General features: G+C 39.6%; 2 protein-coding genes across 5 annotated transcripts in view; one reads left to right on the plus strand and one right to left on the minus strand.

Moving 5' to 3' along the window:
- Positions 1–228: 228 nt before the first annotated feature.
- Positions 229–2,166, plus strand: KLHL34 (kelch like family member 34). Its single transcript, XM_069463467.1, has one exon. The coding sequence runs from the start codon at positions 229–231 to the stop codon at positions 2,164–2,166; it is 1,938 nt and encodes a 645-aa protein (XP_069319568.1).
- Positions 2,167–5,456: 3,290 nt separating this feature from the next.
- The window catches only part of CNKSR2 (connector enhancer of kinase suppressor of Ras 2), a 268,798-nt gene continuing 255,895 nt past the window's right edge, over positions 5,457–18,359 (minus strand). For all 4 annotated transcript variants that reach the window (XM_069463485.1, XM_069463484.1, XM_069463483.1 and 1 more), the window contains 2 exons: positions 8,135–8,331; positions 5,457–5,672 (listed from right to left, as the gene is read on the minus strand). In XM_069463485.1, coding sequence (XP_069319586.1) covers positions 5,457–5,672; positions 8,135–8,331 — 413 coding nt within the window. The remainder of the gene's footprint in view (positions 5,673–8,134; positions 8,332–18,359) is intronic.

Raw genomic sequence — 18,359 nt, forward strand, 5'->3', positions numbered from 1 at the left:
TCCAAACTCCGCGCCCTTCGATATTAGGGGCTTCTGGAAACCGTTCCCGGACCGCATTTGCTCTAAGAGGAGCACCGGGCGATCTGCGGATCTGGGTGAAGGAGCCCTGGATTTTAAGCTGAGCAGGCAAAAATGGGCCCCCGTTAAGGGCTCTGCGGCTCACGGGGGGTCCTGGAGTGACGTGCCCCGGGATGCCTCCGGCTCTGCCCGCTTCCCGCCCTGGGCATAATGAGTTACTTCCTGTCTTACTGCAAGGCTCATGGCGGCGCGCTGCTCACCGGCTACCAGGCCCTGCGCGCCGAGGGCTTCCTCTGTGACATTATACTGGAGGCTGAGGGCAGCGAATTCCCGGCGCACAGGTCACTCCTGGCGTGCTCCAGCGACTACTTCAGGGCCCTGTTCAAGAGCCACACTCGGGAATCCCGGGCGCGCGTGATCCACTTACACGTGCCGTCGGCGGCTGGCCTGCAGCGTCTGCTGGACTTCATCTATACCGCCTGGCTGTCACTCTCCATGGACACCGTAGAGGACACATTGGAGGCCGCCAGCTACCTGCAGGTCACCGAGGCCCTAGGACTGTGTGGGCGTTACCTGGAACGCCAGCTGGCTCCAGAGAACTGTTGCTTTGCCGCCAATGTGGCGGCGCGCTTCGGCCTGGCTCACACGCTGGAAGCGGCCGAGCACTGCATCATGCGCCACTTGCGGGAGATGCTGGCGCGGGGCGCGGGCCTGGCAGGACTGCTGGAGCTCAACCCCACGTCGCTGAGGGCCGTGCTGGGGGCCCCCGACGTGGCGCGGGTGTCCGAGGCCCGGCTGCTGGGCCTGGCGCTGGCCTGGCTGCGGCAGGAGCCCGCGGCAGAGCGCCAGGCGCACTGCGCAGCGCTGCTCGAGCGTGTTCGCTTCGGCTTGGTGCCCGCCGACGTGCTGCGGCGCGTGTACTCAGGTTCCGGCCTCACGCTGCCCGCCCGGGTGAAGGGCCTCATCATCCAGGCCCTTAACTACCACACGGCGCCCTCCCGCCAGCCGCTCATGCAGGGCGAGCAGACCAGCGTCCGGAGCCCCCAGACCCGCATCTTGTTGGTCGGGGGGCGCCGGGCGCGGGAGGCGGTCACCGAGGAGGTTGTAGCCCCGAGGGGGCCAGCTAGGGGCCGGGTCGTCGTGGTGGAGCCCGAGGAGGAGGAAGAGGAAGAGTCAGAGGAGGAGGAAGAAGAAGAGGAGGAGTGGGAGCTCACCCAGAACGTAGTGGCCTTCGACGTGTATAATCACCGCTGGCGCAGCCTTACGCAGCTGCCCACACCGCTACTGGGGCACAGCGTGTGCACCCTGGGCAACTTCCTGTTTGTCCTGGGCGGGGAATGTCCTTCCGGCAGTGCCTCTTCTGCTGATGGCTCGCGGGCGGTCACAGCCCAAGTGCATCGTTACGACCCTCGCTTCCACGCTTGGACCGAGGTGCCCGCCATGCGGGAAGCGCGGGCCCATTTCTGGTGCGGCGCCGTGGGCGACAGGCTCCTGGCTGTCGGGGGCCTGGGCGCGGGCGGCGAAGCTCTGGCCTCGGTGGAGATATACGAGCTGCGCTGGGACCGCTGGACGGCGGCCGGGGCGCTGCCGCGGGCGCTGCACGGCCACGCGGGGGTCGTCGGGGACTGTGGTGTCCTCTATATCTCTGGGGGCAAGGCGGGGAGAGGTGAGGGCGGCGCGAGCAGCCTCCGGGACCTGTATGCCTTGGGCCCTGGGGAGCAGGTGTGGAGAAAGAAGGCGCCCATGGGCACAGCCCGGTATGGGCACCACATGGCGGTGCTGCGCGGCGCGGTGTTCGCTTTTTTGGGACGATACGAGCCCTTCTCCGAGATCGAGCGTTACGACCCTGGCGCAGACCAGTGGACTCGGTTGCGGCCACTACCCTACGACCGCTTCTCCTATGGGTTGGCCGTGGTGGAGGAGACTGTGCTCCTGCTGGGTGGCCTTAAGTGGCGGGACTCGCGCCAGGTACCTACCCGCAACGTGGTGGGCTATGACCTAGACCTGGATCGCTGGGAGGACATTGGCTGCGCGCTGCCCTGGGCCTGGAGCGGCCTGCAGTGCGCAGTGCTGCAGCTGGCTGAGGGTGGGGACGAGGAGAGGGAGGGAGGAGAGCCTGGGGAGGCTCTAGATTTAGTGCTGGGCTGAACGGGTTAGTCCACTCCCCACCCCTCCCTATTGGGTAACAGAGGAGAAAGTCTTACAGAGCAACAGATGGGCTTTTCCTAAGATTTGGGACTCTGGGAGCAGAGTGGATTCTGAAGGTCAAGGAGGCAAACAAGGCCTTGGCCAAAGAGGAACATTTCCCTCTGAGCTGAGAATGGGAGACAGGAGGGGTCAAATAGGAGGATATATGAATCAGCTTCAGTGAGCTGCTCATTTTTACCAACACTCTCTGAGGGCTAGAGATGGACTTCTGAAAATAAAATATGACCATATTTTCCCTCTTAAAGTGTTTCCTTTGGTGCAAAACAGTGATTATTTTGTGCCAAAAAAAGGCAAAAAATGTACCACAGAAAGTTATATACAAAACCCAGAAAATTGTTGGCTACAGAGGCTGTAATAAAATCCTAGAAGATGGCATTATCTGAATAAATAGCGGAGGGGAAGTGCCTTGGTTAAATAGCATGAAATCATTGTAAGGAGAACTGTGATTTTATGATCCAGAGCCATAGTTATAGTTCTGATCTGATGGTTTGCTATAACTATGGAACTGAGAGGGGAAAAAAAATCTCTAAGAAAGCACTTATTTTTTCTACAATGTATACTCAGTTAAATTCTTCTGTTGCCAGTCCCCACCCCTAGGCTGCCTTTGCCCTGGCCTTAGGCAGCTCATTGATTTTAAGTCACATTCAGCTACACTTAGCCATAACAATCAGGCTCCACCAGTTAAGTGGAATATCTAACCTAACCAAACAAAAACCTATTTCTTTCATCCTCTTTAAATGTTCATTCTGCAGAAATGCTGTAGGTTATATTTTAAAAAATTAATTTATTTTTGGTGGTTCCCCCTACTTCCACAAAAGAATCACAGAAAAAGTAAGGGGGAATAGGTGAAGTTTTAAAATTTGTCTCAGGTGAATGGGAAATCAGCTTGATTTTTCAGGGTCTTAGAGAAGATACTCGAGTACTCTGAACAGGTACTACTTCTTGCTTGTGCCACCACTGAGATGGCAAAGTTAGAACTCGGAACTGGGGTTAGGGGTGGTAGCCATGTGATCAGGTCACAAAGAAATGTGGTAAGGACTTTGCATGAATAATGTAGGTGCTTTATAAGGATTCATTAAGAGCTGAATTTATTTGACTTCAGTTTACAGTGCTGCCTCTCTCCTAGATTTGAAACGAATGCAATAAAATGTACAGATACTATATAGTGTTTAAAGGTCTCTTTCATGCTAGGCTAGCCACGACTCTTGTAGAATTCATTAGTTTCATTTTTACCATTTAAAACAACAGAGCTGACTTTACAAAAGTAAAAGCTGCTTAGGAGCAACAGTGCTAGTCTCCCCATCAACTGCTTGCTGTTTGTAGGCCACAACCTGGCCACCGTATACATGACACGTCCATCAGGTACAAATATTTTTAAGTGAACATACACGTTTGGTCTAGTAAACGTCAATAAGTCTAAAACACCTGTAACAAGCACACTTCATTTTAGGACAAGAGGGGTTTTTTTGTTTTGTTTTGTTTTGTTTTGTTTTTACATATACAAAATCCCACAAATTTAATGTGTGTCAATATCCATGCAGTAAATAAATGTTTTTACAAATAGAGTTTTTTTAAATGATAAAAATATTACACTGGACCCAAAATTCCATACAAACATTAATACATGATTTCTCATCCATTTTGACTAAATATAGGATTACTGAAAATGTGCTGTAGAAAGGCCACTCTCCTGTACAGTTGTGCAAAGTCTGCAAAACGATAGTGATTCAGTGGTGTTTCAAAAGCAAAGAAAATGATCCCCGCTGTGGAGTTTTTACTTTTTCCTCTACAGCAAAAATATTCACTGGCATATATCTGAACTCTTAAAGATGAAAGTACATTCACTGAGCTGTACAGGCAACAGTATAAAGCTGATTAGAAGTAGATTTTAGGATATAGAATAGTAAAGGAGGGTCCCTTCCTCCTCCTGAAAAAACAGCAAATTGTGACTTGTACGTTATGCAGCCAGACACTAAAAAGCAGCACAGTCATTTTCATGCTGTGATCACTTTCAAAAATGAGATGCTTATAAATGGAAATATATGAAGAGGACTTTTTCATAGACTTCATCCACTCTATACAATTCATGAAGCTAGGAAAAAACCTCTAAATTGTTTCTCTCATATAATTCAATGTGACATCTGAGTGACCATTACCCTCTTGCTTCTTAGGAAAGAAGTATGCTTTTATTTTTCAACATTGTTTTCTATATTATAACACACATCAGCCTATAACTAAACATATTGTACTTCCCTGCCTGAAGTATAATTACATAAGTTTAATAAATGGATTGGGGGAAATTGTAAACTAACTAGAGTTGATTCATTTCAGTTTATATGTTGTCTTTTAAGAGTTGGAGTGTAAAAACATGAGTTTGGGCTGAAATTATATATATAGCTGTTAGCTGCCTTTCTGGGTGAGTTAAGTCTTAAAAAATCCATTCTCAAATTCTTCTGTACACAATCAGCATTTCATCGCTACAAAAATAAATGAAGATTTAAACCAAGAAAATAAAGCAGCTCTATCTTCAATTTTGGTCTTAGTTACAAAAACATCTTACAAAGCTTTGCCCTGATACACCATTAAGTGTTCTCATAGATTTGGAATAGTATTTCCATTAACCAGCTTTCACAAGTTAATAGACTATTAAGACGAATATTAGATACCTGAACTTTTCTTATGTTGATGCTCTTCTATTTTGCTTAGCTCTTGTATGCGCATCTACATTTCACAAAAATAAAACTACAGCATTAAACTTTGTGCAATGTTTAAGAAAATTCTTAGAACATTTTAATAAATATAAAAAAGGTTTAAATTCTTTCCCACCCACAAGGATGTCTGCACCTGAAAAAACGTGATTTACTTTTGAAGTCTTGTTTATATAAAATTAACTTAATGGGAGAAAAGATGACCTTAGATAGAAAACTGCCTTTTTGTGGTTTTACTACTTGAAGACCACCTGTATTTAGAATTGTTTGCAAAAGTTAATTTTAAGTCATTAAAGACAGTTGATTTTGCACACGGTAAACATAAGCTGAGCACTGACTGAATATAAAATATACAAATGCTCATTAAAGATAGTGGTATTATGACCATATCTGGTTTGTTTCATATAGTTTGGTAACATCAAAGTATAGCTTGTCAAGTGTTCCACACACCGATATAAAAACTACCTCATATACTTGTTCAGAGTGCCAGCCGGTGCTAGAATGCCTGAAGGCAGAATACACTTACACATGCGTTTCAATGTATGAATGAGTGTGTGTCAGAGAGGAAGTGATTACATCTACTTCAGAAGAAATACTTAGTGGGTCATTTGAGGCGGTATTTTGGCAGATATCCAAGAAAAGGTCGAGATACATCTGCTTCCACTGTTGGAATTCTTTAGATGTCAGGTCTGGATTGTCTAGGACTTTATCGATAATGGCTACTTCCCCTTCTCTGGCCTGAAAAGCAAAGGGATTCAGCAGTTAAGATGGGGACAAACTTTTACTCAAGTTTAAAATAAAAAGTTAATAGGCAAAAAGTTAAGGAGCCCGTAAAGAAACAACTTTGGTATATTCTCGCTCAGTTATTTAGACTCAAATCCTGGTGTACTTTTTTCTATACCCAAGGTATGCCTCGTTTTGCCCATTCTGTGTGGTCTATTTTTTCTCTTGGCCTGTCCTATTGTCCATCTCTGCCTACGGAAACGTCCCTCATTCTTTAAGATCCAGTTCAAAAGCCTCTCATTTCTTGAAGCCTTCCTTAAACACTTGAAAAAAAACAAACGGTTTTTCTTCCTCATTTATGTCCCTAAACTATTCCATTACTGCCACTGAGTGGAATTAGCAAATTCTGTCTCTTGAGCCACTTTTGTATCTGTCCTCTTTCTCCTGCTTATGGTAAGCTCCTCATGCTTGAATGAGAGTAGCATGGCCCTTCTGTCACCACAAATATGAAATTCTTGTTGAGTATTATGGCTCCTTTCCCGTAGCACTAGGGACCTGTAGTGGAGAATGGCTCTCCCTTCCATGTTGGATGCTGGGTCTCAGCTGAAGACTAAGCTTCATTTTGGTATAAACCACCAAGGTACAACTATTGCCTGTGGAAGAAGAGAATCTCCCAGGTGGAAAGTGAGACAGAGGAAAGGGCTTAAGACAGTTTGAGAAGCTCAGTCCTGCCTCTTATGGAGCCAAGGAAGGGTTAGGGAAGTATAGGAAATGTTCTGCAGGAAATGAGAGGGCTTGCCTCTGTGCCAGCCAGAGATGAGAGGGAAAGAAGACAGCAAGGTGCCTAAGAAGTTGTTCTGGTCTGTGAGGTTGAACAGAATATGGAAGAGGGCTGGGACGGAGGATGTTGTGAGTTGCCTGTGGTGGGATCCAAGATCTGTGCTTGGTGAGGGGTCCTGTTAAAATTCCAGGAACAAGACACAGCCAGAGTTGCTTGATTAGTTGTCCTTCCCTAATAAAAAATTTCATTCCCTATTAATTTTCCACACCAAAAAGTATAGCTCATTTGTACCAACAAGGGTATATTTCTTTACAGTGACTTTTTCATTATCTCCCTTTGCCCCAGAGAGTCTAGCACAGTATCATGTACCTGGTGATTCATCAATACTTACTGAACTGAACATCGTCAGTAGCTCATATTTGTTGTCACTGGAATAAAATGCTTTGGGGGAATCTACAGAGCTTAAAGAGAAGGGCAACAGGCTGCGAGAGAGAGAGGGAGAGGAGCAAGTATTTGAGATCTGTGAGACTGACCTGCTTCAAAATGCCCACCTGCCATCTGAACCAGGAAGTTTAGAACTGAATGGGGGGAGGCTCTATAAGGTGGGAGGGTGAGGATAGCTTTGGAGTACGGTTGGTCACTGAAATTTTTCTTATGAATATTATAGTTTCCTTTAAAATTCTGGTCTTAGTTACCAAAAGTCCATCAAATTGTCCTATAGATTTGAAGTAGTATTTGCATGAATACCAATGAAAAGCTAATTGACTCTGAAAACTTGGCTGCTTGCTACCTGAAAATTTTCCAGATCACTGATTTTCTGTATTTCAAAATTAAAAAACCTCAGCAGCATGCTATGGGTCTAAAATATTTCCCAAGGGAGCCCTTTGACCTTTTGTTTCCTGGAATTACAGAGGTACCTACTCTGAGTGATAGTTCTTTTCTGTCTTTGATTTTTTAAGGGTGCAGGGCCTGCTCAGATGATTTGTGTGGCGAGCCCGCTCTAGACATACACTGTGAGGAAGGCTCACTTGTCTGCTTCCTCCTTTAACTTCCTGCCTCCTCAGCTCCCCTGTCCTCACCACCTCCTCCCCAAACTGGGGGTGGCATAATAAGAAGACTGAAGACAATGCAAGCTCTTACAAAAACGTATAACAGGAAAGTAACATGTGAATTCAGAACTGATAACATAAACAGACCAATTATAAAATTTCTACATGGAACATGAATCACTGTAGCTTCACTCCAAATGTGCTGTAGTTCACGCAGGAAATAATCACGAAATATCTCAAACTGTTTTTGTACCCACTACTGCATTGTGCATGCATCCTGAGTTCTTTTAATAACTCTAATAATTATACTACCTGGTATATTTATCTTGGGAAATTGAAAGACTGAAGAATAACATCAGCCCTGCATTTTTGGAAAAAAAATTTAATTACATCCTGTTTTTTTCTAGAACTAAGTCACATAACATTTAATCAGTGCTTTGAGATGTTAATGAAAAGTTAAGATGATCTCCTCTTTATCAATACACTTATTATAACAGGAACGGTTCAGTGTCAGGTTCTTCCTGTTTACCTGTTCCTATCTCCTAGCCCCCCATTTTGTATTTCTTAACCTATAGTGTCTGATAATCTACTTTGAGTTCAAGAATGAATCTTTTCAAAGAAATTTCTCCTTCCATTTCATATCTTACCTTTAAAGTGCTTTTGAGAATTCTCAGCCTGTGTAGTTTTTCATTCATTACAGGATCATTACATCTTTTTATAAATGACAGCTTGTATTCCATCTTGGTTGAAATACGATGTTCTCCTAGTGGTGACAGACTAGCTTGCTCCAGTGCCCTGTATAAATCTTGCAGTGAGTCTCCTAACTTTTCTTCTCCACTTTCACCTGCAATGTCCACAAAGAGAGAGAGAGAGACAGACAGAGAGAGAGAGAGAGAAATGAATCCATTGTAATAAACAGTTGACACCCTAAAAATCTACTAAAAAGTCAAAACTATCTGGAAAATAGGATAATGAATGACTGTGAAAACACTATTAAAAAAAAAAAACCCAAAAAATCCACAGCTGCTAGTTATATTGGGTAAGATTAGCTACAAGCAGCTAATTGTTTTAGAATGATTAAATAATAGGATTCTTTGATTAACCAAATATTCTCTTGATAGCAAATCACTATACATATCTTAAGTCCATCATATTCAAAGAATTAGAGCATGAAAGGTACACAATATGGAAACAATCCTGCACATAATTTAATATTTTAAAACATTAATTAATATCCCTTACCATTATAATCATAAGCATAGAAATGCTGGTTAATAGAACTTGCCTGGTTTAGCAATACTGGATGAACTGATTTTTACATTTTTCCAGACTTCATAAGATGGAATGGCATTCATTGGAGTATATTTGATTATAAAAATCTTCCAATTGTGCCATGGAGGATTATTAGGTTTCATGTGACTGCCATGGTAATGCTTGGCACATTGTAAATATAGTAACTGATCATAAATTATCACAATAGTAACATTTTAATTAAAATGAAATATGGGACTATGTTTATATAGGGAAAAAATCTGGCACATACTAAGAGAAGCTACTTAGCATTTGTAAAACCTGGGGAAACAATACTCCAATTAAGTATTTTTGGAAAAAAAAGTTGGAGACTGGTTCAGTAAGGATCTCAGATCTAGCTGAACAAATAAAACTCCCATCTTGTTTTTTAGTTGCCTGAATACTGATGTCATATCTTTCTCAATGATAAAGATGAACTGGGATTTTGCTTGGAGTGATAGATTGGAGTCAGGCTATATCATGTTTAATACCTAGCTTAATACTTAAATATTAAGTAATTATTTTGGCCCCCAAATTAAATATGGAATGTTGTTCATTCCACCATGGTCCATGTGAATATTTTAGGCTTTCTGAGATGGTTTAAAAAAAAGATTTGCTAATTGGTAATAATATTGGTTAACGTTTAGATGTTCCAGGCAGTAGGGTAAATCCTTGACATTTATGATCTCATTTAATCCTCACAACAATACTAAGAGCAGATCCATTTGATCTTCATTTTATAGCAGGGAAGCACCTTGCTCAAAGTCACACTTAGTAAGTGGTGGAGCTACAATTCCAACTGGGTAACGTGGCCCTAGAATGCATGATTTTAATAAGAATTCTATACTGCCAATTTTTTCAGTAATCATTTGAACTATGTATTTAATAGTGGATGCTAATTAATATGACACTCCCTTAAAATGCAGCATTCAAAACAGTTTTTAAATGAGTGTATCTAAAACTGCCAAAAAAGCCCAAAACATACAGTACCTTTACTTGAAGGGATTACCTTTAGGATTAAAACGTAGCTTTATTTAATTTCCATATTCAACTTTTGGCTCTGCTACTGAGGTTAGTATCTAATGGTTGGTATGATCATTGAGTCCTCCCATTAGAAAATCCCTTATCAGCATATGCTATCACTAAGTCCTATAACGAATATTAATTTCCTAACCATATATCTAAGTTAGAACTATAATCTAAAAATACAAAAATCCCTTTAAATAACAGCTTTTTAATTCTCTGTTGGCTCATCCCTGAATGTTTTCAACACTTAGAGGATTTTGAGGGATGGGGAATGGAAGATTGTTAAAAGGAAGAACTGCTTTGTGGGTTAAGAGCAAGATGGAAGCAGGAGGGAATTTTAACTGACAATGATTTGGAAGGAGGAAGACACAAAATCATATGGTCATCTGCAGTAACTAAAAGGAGCTGTAAAAACAAGGACACATTTGAACAGAATTATTCCATTTCAGACCCTGAGGAATTATTTAGCACTTATCACATTTTTTTGCCTCAAGGCAAGACTGCATCTAAAGCCAGAGTAATTTCATAGAGTAGAGAGTGGGGTAGAAATGGGAGGCCTAACATATGTGAATTATAGTAGTTAAGGTATCAGGTGGCCTAATGTATTATTACTTTTTCAGTTCTAGAAAGAAGGTGAAGGAAAAAAGGGATTCGGATTATAGTTTTAGGATTTAAGGGAGGCAGAAGTATTTTTACATAGTACATATTTATTTTAAGAGAACTTTCTATATTACCTCACACTGTAGGGAGTATATATTTTGTTTAAAAAAACATTTTGACCCAGTTTTCTTTTTCCCCAATTCTTAAAGTTTGTGGAATACTGGGGCAGATGATTTTTATAAAATTTCTTTAAGAAAGATAAGTGAAGATTCAATATAAAAAGTGACATACATAGCTATTAGACAATAAAAACTGAAAGTTTTTCCCCCCTTCTTGTTAAGGGGGAGAAAAGCATTCAGTCAAAAGACAACATAGTTCTACACAGAATCTGGTATGACAGCTGTAGGAAGACTTGAGTATGGATTTATCTCTGGCTAGCACATTTGAACAAGCAATCACAATGAGACGGAACACAGAAACATTTCCAAGTATACTAATGGTATAGTGTGGCTCCTATTAGAGATAGGCCCCCCACACCCCATCCCCTACACATCATACACATATGCAGCACTGCACAAGACACAGCAGTGGGATGAGTAAAGATGAGGGACTGAGATGCCAGGCTACCACAAAATGCCACCAGTTACTTAACATTTTAAGACTAGACAAAGAATCCTTTTATTTTCAAAGGAGGGGGGTGAGGGGCAGAGTCACATTATAAATCTGATTCACTGTGCCCAACAATCAAAACAACACAGAACTCAACATTCAAGACAAAAACAGACCTTTATTTTCTTTTATAATTTTCAATTTGTTTCCTTGATTTTTCTTAGATGAATACCAAATAAGTCAATTGGGGCTACTGTTGCAACTGAAAATATGAAAGCACCTTTATTTTCTTCTCTTTTTGCCCTCTTCTTCTTCATCTCCTTCTCACTTCTCTTCAGGCTTCTCTCTTTTTTCAACCCTTGCTTTTTCTTCTTTTAGGAGAGGCTTGCTTTGGAGGAGGAGGCAAGCACTGGGTGAGGTCTGCTTCCTGACTGACTTTCTTTCAACGTGCCATTTCAGCCATTGGAACACTGGCTGAAAACCAGCTCGTTTGCAATTTGAATGAATGTTTTCTGAAAATTGGCAAAGTGTGGAGACCACATTCAAATCACAGGACATATATAGGAACCTTCTGCGATTCCTAATGAGGAAGTGTATCACTGCTATAATGAAATTTTAATCTGTATCTAATTTATTCAGGAAATCTGGATCTATGCAGAAATAAATTTCCCCCAAATTATATTTACATTTACAACATGTAAGTTGTCTTGTGTCAGATTATATACTTTTTAATTCCAATTTTGTTAAAGCAAAGAGCACATGTTTCCTTTCCTATATAAAATTTCATTGACTATTAGAAAATGACAATTAAGTTATTAATGAATTAACTTGTATTCTGTGCCAAGGCAGGGGCATTTCTGGCTATGTCATACTTGGCAGGGTGAAGGAGGAGCCTCTTTATTGTCTTATTTATATTCTTATCCACTATGAAATATTGTGAATGTAGGACCGTAGTGAGCATTGTAACAGTTCATTGTTTTTTTCAGGTTGTATAGGACCTCCAGGTAGCAGTGATAAAGAAAAGTTCAAAGAAAAGATTAGCTAATGAAAAATACTAGTTTGTTGGAATCTCTTGCAAATTGCTATTAGCAGATGATAATGCATTTTTCAAATGCCAAAAAGTGTTTTTGGTTGACGTATTTCCTTATATTCAGGCTCAGTGGTTTCCAAAATTTTTTTATTGTGCACACTTATCAATTAAAACACTTGTGTTTTATAGAACAGAAACTTATATACACGTATTACTCTATTAATAGATAGATGTTATAAAACATACACAGAAAAGAAATTCAAAAGGATGAGATACAAAACTCAAGGAGAAATTCCAATGTTTTTTCTTCCTGTACCTTAATTAGACCCTGTTCACCTCCTTCAGAGACCTAGACTGTGACTTTCCCATGAGCAGAATTCATCTCACATTTGCATTTCCCATTCTACCTGGAACAGTGCCTCATGCACTCAACACATTCAGAGTAAGGTTTTCTCTACACACGAAGTACTCCAAAGAGGGTTCCCTATCAGGTGACTGTATAATTATTAGGACAGTCTATTGTATAATGTTGTTTATGTTTCCTTGGTGAAAATTAAGAATAATAAAAATTTGGGGACCTAAAATTTCATTCTAGTATCCTTCACATTTCCCCACTCCTGTAATGATAATGTTGAAGGAGAGTAAAAAATGAAAACAAATCAAATGAGTATTCCAATTGGGCTCTTGAAGAACTAAACCAACAATAGATAATGAGTTCTGGTACATATTTTGGAAGGGAACTGTGCTCTTTTAAAATTGGACAATGATGTCCTCATGGAAACAGCTGTTCCTTCCATAACACAGCTGTGTAATGAGCACACAGGGTTGCGAAAGATTAAATCACAAATGGGAGAGAAGGCTGGACATGGTAGTATTAGTCATCAGTCAAATTTGAGAAGCGTTCGTTTTTATACAACTGCAGAGTGCTTTAAGGCTTCCAGGCTAATGATATCAAGTATGTGAAATACTATTCTTCTCACAAAGGGCAATTAACATTTGCATTGAGACCACAGGAATATTTTCTATGAATACTAATTTACTAGCACACCATTATGAACAACTTATTTATATGTTGTTAATGTAAGGTAACAAACTTTTAATGGATTTAATGTCTTTGTAGGTTTTATGCTACAAAGATGATTAAGTATTCAGGGGTTACACTATAATTTGAATTGTTTTATAATTAAATACTAGCTCTTTTAATTCATGCTTTTATATAAGTCAACCAGCTATGCTAAGCATTATAAAATCAGCGGGGAGAGGGCAGTTTGTTATATCAGAAAAAAGCATAAGATTTTAAAAGCTGTCTTTTAGTCCTCCCTCTGTAATCAACTACCTGCTTCTTCCTTAAAAGTTATTTATTTTATTTTAGGCAAAATAATAATACCCAAATATTACTCTTGGGCAATACTATCTCTGATGAAAAAAATCAATTTTAGTGAGGGAAACAACTCTTCTTTTAAAAGGACAGTTGAGTGGTTTCACCAACATTGCTAAGTGTATTTTTAAAGATGAACATGTAAAGCCCATCATTATAAAAATGACGATGTGCTTCACCAAAATCAAGTATGGCCCATGCTTCTATCTGTTAATTCCTTCTCTAAATCTTATTTCCATAAAGCTATACCAAAAGAGACAGAGCTAAAGTTTATTCTATACTTCTTTCTCTGAGTATGTAATTTCTGCCAAATTATGTGGTTTAATGATACAAATATATGACAGTGGTTGCATTTGCAGAGTACTACAGCAGTTTTTATGACAAATAGCTCAGATGGAAAAATCTTATTGTCCCTTAGCATTGATTTATTGACCCAAAGAAGGGAAGTTCTTTGGCGGACAATCACAAACATAAATGACCAGGTCTAGATTTACCCACAGAACTCAGAAAATTTAACCAGTATAGACATGGAGGTGAAGGTGCCTGGCTCTTAGGCAGGAGTTCATAAAGGGGACAGTTTAAAACTGTAGCTAAGGGATGATTATATTTGAAAATTAATGTGGAGTCACCATATTCCTTAAAGAGAAAAAACTAAAATTCTTCAGATCATAAAATTTTACTATGCCTTAAATAGGGAGGATGACTCAAGACAATCCCATAAATATTAAATGCCAATAAAATGCTTTTTGAAGGATTTCTACATACCAGAACCATCATTTTTTATATATACTTAAAAAACACATTAAAATGGTTAGAGCACAGAGGCAGTTGTAAGGCAGAGCAATGTGATTTTATTCACAACACAAATTCCATTTGTGAGAAAGAAGCAGTGATTACTTCTCTTTAGAAAGATATTTACTATCAAGCATACTTAGCAAATTATTTAGCTATCTAAAAAGATCTGATACCAATTGGTCATATTTTTATTTTTTAAGTAATTTGTAATTTTACAGGTATTCACATTATGCAATACCACACACTGCGGTGACAGGAAGAAAAAAACATTTCAAAATACATTGTTAAATTATCTGTTCATTGCACAGTATGAAATATCCATTAATTAGCATTGAAATTGTTACAGTGTATCTTATCCAACTAAAGGAAATTTCACATCCACTACAGAAGAAAATTAAGCAATATTGAGCCATAGGGGACCCAGTTACATAGTATTAAATAATATCTGAAGCTAGTTCGAAAGACATCCAGACAAAATACTTTTTCAAAAATGAAAACCACAGCCTACTGATTTGAAATATTTTACAGAAAAGAATAGCTCATGCCTGCCCTAAGAGGCAACACCACTTGCATATAAGTGCCAAGAAATAAGGAGAAAGTTAGGATTTTAGCTAAGGATTCTAATGAAGCCTGACATTAGGAATTTTCTTCATTAGTGTCACTGAAAGCAGTCTCTGTTTTGCACCTGAATACACTTTATAATAGAATAAACATATTAAGTTTCAAAGCAAATTGTGTATACCTTGCCTTAATAGATTACACTTAATTTAGTACAATACAGCACGTCAAGTTTTAAAAATGCAAAATACACGTAATACAGAATTTGCTTCCTCTGCTTTGCCTTAAAGAGGCCACCAAAAAGTCAGTCCATTAAACAGCCAGAATTTTCTAGTTACTGGAGCTGATCCCTCTCTTTTCCTGGTGTCAGGAGAACACAACTGAGGTGTCAACACAGAGAGCCCTTCCCCAGTCAAGACCCTTTCCCCTTCTGTTCTCCCATAGAAATGGCAGTTTTCTGTTACTGTGCTCCATCTTGATTGGCTTTGATCTTATGCTAGTCCCAATGTAGAAAGCTCGCATTCTTCTTAAGAGTGGCCTGCCCCTCTTAATATCCCTTTAGGGAGGCCCTCAATCCAAAACACTTGATGATCTAAGCTTTTTACAAGTCTGTTTTCTGTTATAAACAGCAAGGACGAGGCCATTTTAGTTGCTTGCAAGAGGTTGATGTTGAGTCTGCGCCGTGCCGACTCTCTCCGATCTAAATTCTCTAAACATTAGCTTATCAATCTGTGAGTCCAATGGGTTGAGTGCCAACAGAAGTGGATCCGATTTGGCATGGAGAGGTTCTACCAACTCTCGCAGTGTATTAGCCTAATATGATAAAGCAGTGATACAATATGATGAAAGACCTGCGAGTGCCATTATTTCCAAAGCATATTAGTATTTGTATTAGAAATACCATCATGCAATACCCATGAAGAGAAAATAGAAAAATATGGCTAGAATTGCATATGGTTTTAATACCATGTCTTTCTGTTGGCATGCAAGTCTACTTGGCCATAAATGGGACATTTTTTGCTTTAAGTTTGGTTGCTTAGAAATGCTAATCTTCCAAATACACACAATAACACACAGTGCAGATAAATCTTTTTCCACCTCTATACTTGTATATGCATATCTGTAATTTTAATCAGAAAAGTCTATGTTAAAAATATTCCCCATACACATGTAAATTGACCAGTCTTTCAAGAAAATTAAAATGTATCTCTACACAAGATCGTTCCTCACATTCATCCAATCAAGAAGTATGAAGAAAAGTTTTCTGGTCTTCTGACCACAAGGCTATTTGACTACCCTGATATATATGCTACCACGTCCTAATCAGTGAGATAGTGGAATAACCTTGCTAGTATTTCTCCGAGAAGGAGGCCACATGCTGAACAATACAAAGTGCAGATAAATGAAAAGCTGTAACAGACTAAATGTGATGAAAAGGTGACTTTACACCTGAGCATAAGCCACCCAAGGAGTTAAGAAACTGGAAGAGACAGAAGTTTCTGAACAACCTGAGAAACTAAGAACAGTTTGGATAAAATAAATTGGAGTTCCTTTTAGTTCATTTCATTGTGGATCTTGAGGAATCCAAATATTGTCAACAGGCACAAATCAGCAATATTTTTTATCTCTAGCCTAGGGCAGATTTTTATTTGCAACATTCTGTAGTATCTTTTGAGTTATATCAAAAAGAAGGAACAAATGGGGAGAGGGAACAAAGAAAGCAAGTTGTTAATTACTACATCCCTTAGAAAATGGGGAGGGACACATGTTGCCAATAACACTGGTATCTAGAAAACAGGATGCAGCATTGTTCATAAATCAGCAGAACTAATTTTTGTCTATCACATCATACTCTTTTTGCAGAAAAGGGGGTGGGAACTCAGTAATCTTCATATGTAGGTTGAATGAAACAAAACGTAGTTTCTCATTTTAAAAAATACTATAATTCTGGAATGCTAGTTCTAGCTTCTACCACTTTGTGTCACTGAATTTCAAACAGCAAAATCAGAGGCAATCTAACCTTGGGCACAAGGTCTTTTCTAAATGTAAACTGTTCTTAATTTATGCAATTCAAACATTTTGTAAATTGTTTTGAACACATCCTTCCTTTCCCCAAAGACACAATGTTACATGAGTGGTTTAATTTCTAGTACACATTCCCTGATGCTCATTTAACCCATACTAAACTGAACTAGAGCCCTGGTAATCAAGTCATGCTTACATTTACGATATTGTTTCTATAGGATTGCTGAATTCTACTCCAAGAGATGGGAAACATCTCCTCAGTTTAGCTCTTTGCCAGAATGCAGAATGGTGAGGGAGAATCACTATTTCAAAATAGCTATAGCTAGTTACCAATTTGTGTATATTAGCATAAGAGAAGATAACTCCCTAGAGCAAGGGTATCTCTTCAAGTAGTGGTGTTCAGTATGACTGGCTACAGAATCTCAGGGGTGGGGGTAGGGAGTGCTTGTTAAACACAGATTTCTGGGCCCTACCTCTCATCTACTGAATCAGAATTTTTGGGTATGGAACTCAGGAATCTGCATTTTAAACAAGCAACCCAGGTGATTCTTGTGCCCACTGCAGTTTGAGGCCTCCTGCTTTAGGCCAATCACAGTGGGTAGGGCTGGTTGGAGAAACACCAATTTTTGTATTGCATATACAAGTAGTTTCTAAGTCAGAAGCCCTGAGGTTGGGGACTTCACATAGCATTTTATTTTTAGTCCCATCACCAGTATAACACTGTATCATACAGTTCAAATAATTTCAAGGTTTTCTGCTGAGCAATCTGATAGAAATATCTTGGTCTACTAAGATTATGGCAAAATAAAAGAGGCCTTGATAAACTGTTTAAATAAATTCCTTAAAGCTATACTTTTATGTAGTGTTAAATAGTTCATATTTATTTTTGAAGGAAACAGAACTACAAAGATACTCCTAGACTCAACCCCATTGTATGTTTTGGTGTGTGAATGATGAATCTAATGCATTAGCAAGCCAGACGGGCCAGAGGCAAGGGTGCAAAGTGCTGCTGGTATATGGCTAATCTACATGCAACAAACCTACTTCATGATACTGCTCCATGACAGTCTATCTTTGAGTTCTGTGAATCTCATATTTATGTGTCTTTAATAATTATTTATGATAGTGACAGACTAATTTTATTCCTGTTTTCTAAAAAGACAAGTAGAAATTGTGTGCACTTTCAAAAAAGTCAGCAAAAACATAAATGACTCTTGATTATTTTATTTTCTTTTGCCTGATATCCTAGCTATAAAAATGTTCCCTATTCCTGTTATTAAAATAAACTTCACTATTTACCCAACTTTTAACCAATTAAATTTTGAAACAACAGCAACATATCTATGCTACCACAAAGAAAATCAGTAATGTTTCTGTTTGGCATATTAGTTAACAAATATTTACTAAGCTTAGTAAATAAGTGATTAAACCCCCAATTGTGAGCCTACCAGCTTAGCTGGGTAGGAAGAAACAGATCAAAGAACTTGCATGAGAAATGGACCCACACTGGAATAAATCATTCTATAATGCTTCAACATGGCATTACATGTGAGTTCATCAT

This window comes from Eulemur rufifrons, chromosome 30 (assembly GCF_041146395.1).
Source record: "Eulemur rufifrons isolate Redbay chromosome 30, OSU_ERuf_1, whole genome shotgun sequence".
NCBI classification, from domain to species: domain Eukaryota; kingdom Metazoa; phylum Chordata; class Mammalia; order Primates; family Lemuridae; genus Eulemur; species Eulemur rufifrons.